Consider the following 6,916-nt stretch of genomic DNA (forward strand, 5'->3'; position numbering starts at 1 on the left):
TCAGTATTTTGCTCTTTTATGGGAAGATCATTTTGAGTAGCAGAGATATTGTTTGATTTTCTTGAGTACATGCATTTGGGAATCATAAACATAATTTAAAATGCATTCAGAAGCAACAGTCCAAATTGCATCTAATTAAAGAAACAGCTGTCAGCTTTACCCATGTGCTTTGGCAAACAGTTAATTCAATTGCAAAAATACACTAGAGAATAATGAAGCACATCCTGCCTACAACAGTGCTCTTGGAAATCGCGTGCCTATTAAATATCATTAAAATACATATTAAAAGTTTAGGCTTCAGTATGTAAATAGCAAACAGCTACACTAACTAGAGACACACAATATTTTCTTGTGTGGTTTAAAACTGGAAATATAGAGGGAGCAAGCTAATTAGATATTGATTGTGAAATTCAAAGAAATGAAGCACTTTGATTTTCATTTATGTGCTTCAGAAAAAAATGGGACCAGATGTGTGACACTAAAGGCCATTATTAAGTACAAAGTGGACAAATTCAGGACTTTATACAGCTGCTTAAGAACATATATTTAACCTCTGGCTTATCTGGAAGTTAAAAAAGAAATCAAATACAGATACTCTGTGATTCATACACAACTGTGGCAAACATCTTCATGTGATAAAAGTTTACCCAGAATTCCCTCACCAGTACTATGTGAATATTTAAAATACTACAGGACGTTTATGTGGAAATACAGAAAATTAGATATAAATTAACATATAGGTAATGGTAATGAAGAGGGATTTTTTTTTTCTTTAAAATGGATAGTCACACTTCCATCATTTTGAAAGGAAAGTCATGATCCTTTATTGAGCTTACTTTCACTATTCTTACTTTCATTGAAATAAATAAGAAATAATTGATGAGAGCAGCTAATTTAGAAAATGTTGTGAGATCCAACCAGTCTGTGGGGAGCTATGGAACTTCAGAAATGATGAATTGTGTCCACTGCCTCCTAGATCAGTGCATTTGCAAAGGATGGTTACAGAAATTTGTGTGTATTCATTTAACAAAGCATTAACCAAGTCCTAAGCGTGTTTTGTTTTGCTTTTTTGTTTAGTTTTTAGATGTTGTGCAATTAGTTCAAAGGAAGTCCTGGAAAGTGGGTGATATCTTTCATGCCGTGGTGCAGTACTGCAAGCTCAGTGAGGAACGCAGAGAGATGACACCAAGCCTGTTTGATTGGCTTCTTGAATTGGGTTAAGGAAGTTCACCAGTTCAGCATTTTTGTTTTATTCCAGTTTAAATAAGCAGTGGTTTGTGTAATGCTCAAATTTCCAAACATCACTTAATAAAATGAGCAAAGATATACAAATACAGAAACACCACATGTCCTTCCACAACTGAACAAGGAGCAAAGTGAAACCAAGGTGTATTGTATCTTTCTGTATCATGAAGGACTCTTGACATATTGTGCTATAGGATGTACTGTGTTAGGAGGGGATGGATTTTTAGCCTTCTAATTAATGGACTACACAGTGAAGGCTTAATTAAGTATCTAATATGTTCCATTTTCATCAGTTTGATTAAATCAGTCAGCTAAAATGGGATAGTACATTAACATTCAGTTTTAAAATGCCAATATTTATACAGTTTAACCATAGTGTGTTCCAGGATGCCTAGAGACACCTGTGTCCCTACCTTTTTTTTTTTTTTTTTTTTTTTTAAAAAAATCCCCATAGTCTGCTAAGGGGTAAAAACTTTTGGACACTTAACACCTTTGCAGTTAGACAACACAATAAAAAGCTGCTGAAAACTCAGTTTCTTTCCATGTGATTATTTCTCTTCCATAGCTATTCCTGATTCCTGTCTTCTTCTCAAGGAAATAAAATCCAGACTCTCAATTACTACCCTTAAAAAACTCATTCCTTTTCACTTGGAGGCAGTGCAGTTCAGTACAGCTACACCTGGTATATCCCTGAACACATCCCTGCAAGTCAGGGCAGCAGGTTTCTAAGACCTGTCCCACCACAGACCTGCCACATGACCTTGGGCAAGTCATTTCACCTCTGTGCCTCAGTGTCCCTACCTGGTAAGAGGGAGTAATGATAGTACAATCGTTACGTAAAGTGCTTCTATTTAAAGCACTATGTAACATGCTACATATCAGTTCAAATCAGTGAAGAAAAAAAAATACTATTTTAGTTTAATCAAATAAGCATTTCTTCATCTTACTAACAATTTATCTAAAAATAGTACCATCTCAAAAATCTTAATTTTTGTAACTTACAAGAAAGCAAAATGATTGTTAAAATTTCAGCAGACATACTTGTTCATTTTGGATATAAGTGTTTGGACTATATGTGATAGTTTACATTACTATAACATTTATATAACTGTTTGATAAAATACACTCTGTTACTGTCTTGTTGAGATGTTAGTATCATGCACTTAATGATACATTCTCTTGACTGCCAAAGAGATTGGTTTGGAATTTAAAGGTAAATATAAAATTTATCACATCTCAGCTCTTTGGTGATTTTGGTTTTTTGAAAATACTTATCTTTCATTTCTCCCTACCCCAAATAGCCTAATAGAAAACCTGCCTGCTTTTCCCAATAAAATATTTAAGAGATGTTTTATTTTCCATATAACAGTATATGCTTCTGTAATATTTCTTGGAAGAAAACCTATCCTTTTGCACTAAATATTTTTGAAAATTTTGAAGTAGTTTTAAATAATTAATGAAAAGAGCCATAATCTCAATTTTATCTTTAAAACCATTCCTAAACTTGCATGATTGCATCACTCATTTGTTACAAAATACAAACTTAGTGAATCAAAATCTAACATGAACATAAACAACATGAGTAATTCTACATTTACTCTGCAGTATGTACAGAACAGTGAAGGTTGCTTTACTGTCAGAATAAAGGTTAATTTATTGCATTCACTGAACATAACTGTGCAGTTCCTGGGCCTGCTCCTAAGAATTGCTGAACATCCATAACTCCCACTAACATGAGTGGCAACTCTGAATGCTCAGCATTTCTGAGGCTGAAAGTTAATAAAAAGCACCAAGTATTATACACTTAAAGTGCTTTAAGTTAATAAATGGGAAAGTGTATTTATTTTTAAACCAAATAGTTAGTTGTCAGTATACAATTTTTTGCTGTGATAGAATAAATGTTTACTTATCCTACAAAGCACAAATATCATGACAGAGTTGTAACAGTGCGATGCGGTTTGTCTGTACAGTAGTTCTGAATGTTGCAATTTATTCAGAAATAAATTTATGTTACAATGTGTGTCCTCTTTGCCTTCCTAAAAAGTTCATGAACATGATATTGGGTTTTTGACCTATTAAATAATATTTGCCTGCCATCCCTGTAGTTGCTCAAAGCTCTGCTGCTGAGTGAAAAATCTGACCCATGGCCCTGACCAAAACAAGTCAGAGCAACATCTTACCTCAGTACCAAAAGTACAGCTTTACTCAGGTTCCACAATTGATTCAAGTGATACAAGGCTAATCATAACATTCTTAGACCACAGTAAAACAAATTGTATGTTCATTGCTGAGAATTAACCCCAGAACAACTCTCAACACACCAAATCTCTATTCATGGTCACTCTAGCTGCTTTCAGTACCTGCAAAGGTAGGCAGTGGCGTGGGGACACAGAAGTTCAGGAGCTGCTTCTGCTTGTTTAAGTTTGCACAGATATTTACTGTCTAGGTGTAAAGGTATTTCTATTGCTAAACAGAAAAGAAAACCAACACTTGAGTAAATTAGAACAGGACTTGTCCGCCATTAAGAGAGGCTGAAAAAAATTAGAGTCAGTGTTAAATACACATAAATGAAAACTTCATATTACATACAATTTTAGGTAAAAATCTCAGAGTAAATTATATGTAGTTCAACCTCTCTGCATATATGAGCATGATGCAGGTTGTTAACATCATGAGGGCATGGAGGAGGCGGCTGCTCACTATCTTTCCTAATAAAAACTATGTCCTGACAAAAGAAACTTAAATGAGCCAGATTCAAAGCAAACAAAAAGAGGTGACACATTATCAAATGAGAGAATGCAAAACTTGTACATAGGTTCAAGTGGGAGCTGGAATAGTACTTGAAAAAGACGGACTATAATTTACAGAATAAGACAAACGCTGCGAGCCTCAGGAGGTGCCCTGGCCATCCCAGGCCACCCATGGGAGCAGCACACACATCTGCCTCAGCGCTGGCCAACTCACCACCTTGCGCTGCCAGAAGGCTTCAGGGAAAGGTGCTTTCCACCCTGATGTTGACTCTACCACCCACCTAATAAATTCTGCTCTTCATCTAGCAGAATAGCATCTAGCATAATCTAGCATCTAGCATAATTCAAACACAGGAGAATTACCTATTGAAAAAATAAGTACGTAAAAACTTTTAGTTTGGTTTTGTTTAGGGTGCTTTTAATATTGGGATCATTAGAAGTTGAAAAACTATACCTCACTTTTGTCATAACACTGAAGATTTTCATAGTGTCTTCAACTAAATTAAACACTTTATTGTGGTTTATGATAAAAATGGACACCTACAGTTACCCTATTTTTCTGGAAAGGCCAATTTTACTGTTTCTCTTGTCCAGTTGCATGCAGAGCTGCATGACAGACAAGCACAGGAATGTCACCATGAATCCTGCACTCCGACTTTCAGAATGTCAGGGGAAAAAACCCAATTGGAAAAAAGAGCCCATGGGAGCTACTTAATAAAAAAAACCAAATTCATCTGAGAAGGAAAGCACATCCATATTAGCCAATTTAAGAATTTTAATTCAAGACAGAGCTATTCCTAAGCCTTTGCTAAGTATGAGCAAACTTGTAACGCCACTACTTCAATTTTTCAAACCCCCTCTAAAGCCAGTCATCGGGAGGAACAGACCCTCAGAAAGCAACTTACAGCTCTACAGCACTTAGCAGGACAGATAGTTAAATTAGACAGCTGGACTTTCAAACTAATTAAAACAATTTTGAGTGAAGACAGGTCTGGCTGATGGATACTGTGCCCTCCTCCCAGCTTTGGCTGAAAATTAGACAGTAAAGCATAGCAAACTGGAAAACATAACCAAGCAGGATATACTTCACATCCTTTCACTAACTACCCAGGAAATGCTCCCAGGATTATCACACAGGAGGAGCTGAAAAAGAAATTCTCACAAAATGCCACTTTTAAAACATGAATGGGTATGAGTATTATTATCCACACCTCTTCAGAAAAGAATCTGAATCTCAAGAGATACAAAAAGCATACATCAAAAGTGCAAGTACCCACTGTATGCTTATACGGAAATCCTCATCCACGTCTTGTAAAATACAGGTTCTGGCCTGGAGAAGTTACATGATACAGACTAAAGGCTTCTTTCCCACAAAGCCAAACTTGTATATTCACAGAGGTATATACTGAAAGGATTCAGAGGTCTAAAGGACAGAAACAATGCAGCAAATACGACTTTCACTGTGACAGCCCTCGCTAAAGTACACTTCGTGAGTCTCCTGAAGCAATCCTTTTCAAGATCAAGTGAATCGTTTGCCAGCACTTCAGGGTAACATTGAAAGCCACATCCCACTCCAACCACCCAGTGATTAAAGTAGTAGCTTGGAGAGTGTAAGGTATGTAGAAGTCAAATGTTTTCGTAAGATTAAAGAGGCACCAGACAATAGACTTAGAGCACACACGTATGCTATTTTGGTTGCAGGGACCAAAGTGGAATTAGAGAAAGGGATCGAGTTGCTATCAGAGATGCAGAATGGTTTCAGGATGATACATCTACATAATGCACTTCTAACATGTATCTATAATTTGTTAAATCTATATATGGGCAAACCAAGGTGCAGAGAGCCTAACATCAAAGTATTCATATGATGTGACCCAGAGTACTACTGAAGTTCTCATGAGGTGCCAGGTCAGCATACTTCTCCGCAGCGCTGTGAATCAGACTACATGTGAAAGTATTTAACATTTGAGCAGGAAACCTGCATAACTTAGCTTTAAAAGCCATTTTACTCACTCAGTGAATCTAAGAAGACCCAAAAATAGAGCCCAGATGGCCTTCCAGTCCAATGCTTAGTCTGTGAAACCTCAACTCACAATTTCACATAAAAGTAGGACAAGAGCTTGAAGCCAAAAGCTACTACAGACGTTTGAGTCACTGAATCATTAGCATAGTATAAGAGAAAAATCATAAAAGAGAAGGTAACAGAAAATAACCCAAATTGAAAGATTAAGCCAAAACCTCCTAATCACAGCCTGAAGATTTTTTATTTTTTTTTACTTTGTGATGGTTACACAGCAAGTCAAATTTGGTTTTAACTATGTAGCAGTATTTGTAAACGTTTCATTACACTAGTTTTTCTCCATTTTTGTCAGCCAGAGATCCCTCAAGTCACACCTGTAAGTACAGGTGCAAACTGGTCTAGAGACATTGGGCAGTTCTAAAGTAACAGAGAGCTGCATTACCCTTCTTGCCCCTTTCAATTCTGGGTTGCTGAGATACACCTTTGATATCATAAGTCTTTGCACAAGACAACAGGAAACACCACACACATTACAGTAACATTAATATCAGCCATATTGCCTACTGGTAAACATTTAATTTTAAACGACCTACAGCACACTGATTCATTCTCCCATAACATGACCCTACCTGAAACTATCAGAATATTTGCCAAGTCACGACAGGCACTCTTGCTTCTTCATTTTCACCCAAGAACGCTGGCAAGCACTCAGAGATAGTCAAAACACATCAGCATTACTAGCTTCCTATTAAATTCAGCAATTAGAAGTCAGGCCTGTAGCCACCCAGAGATATACAATATAAACAAAATACCTCCAAGTTCATTCTCTGCTGCACGCTTCCTTCCTTCCTTTTTTCTCTCAGTCAACACACATACTTTGTTCAATCCTACCTTCTTTGCC

The 6,916-nt window shown here is 36.6% G+C and overlaps 1 protein-coding gene across 5 annotated transcripts in view; it reads left to right on the forward strand.

Annotated features, from left to right (window-relative positions):
- The window catches only part of SPHKAP (SPHK1 interactor, AKAP domain containing), a 60,864-nt gene extending 58,690 nt beyond the window's left edge, over positions 1-2,174 (forward strand). For all 5 annotated transcript variants that reach the window (XM_026855332.1, XM_026855337.1, XM_026855336.1 and 2 more), the window contains one exon: positions 1,078-2,174. In XM_026855332.1, coding sequence (XP_026711133.1) covers positions 1,078-1,221 — 144 coding nt within the window. In that variant the 3' untranslated portion in view covers positions 1,222-2,174. The remainder of the gene's footprint in view (positions 1-1,077) is intronic.
- Positions 2,175-6,916: the final 4,742 nt, after the last annotated feature.

The sequence above is a fragment of the Athene cunicularia genome, assembly GCF_003259725.1.
Source record: "Athene cunicularia isolate RWA chromosome 9 unlocalized genomic scaffold, athCun1 chr9_part1, whole genome shotgun sequence".
NCBI classification, from domain to species: domain Eukaryota; kingdom Metazoa; phylum Chordata; class Aves; order Strigiformes; family Strigidae; genus Athene; species Athene cunicularia.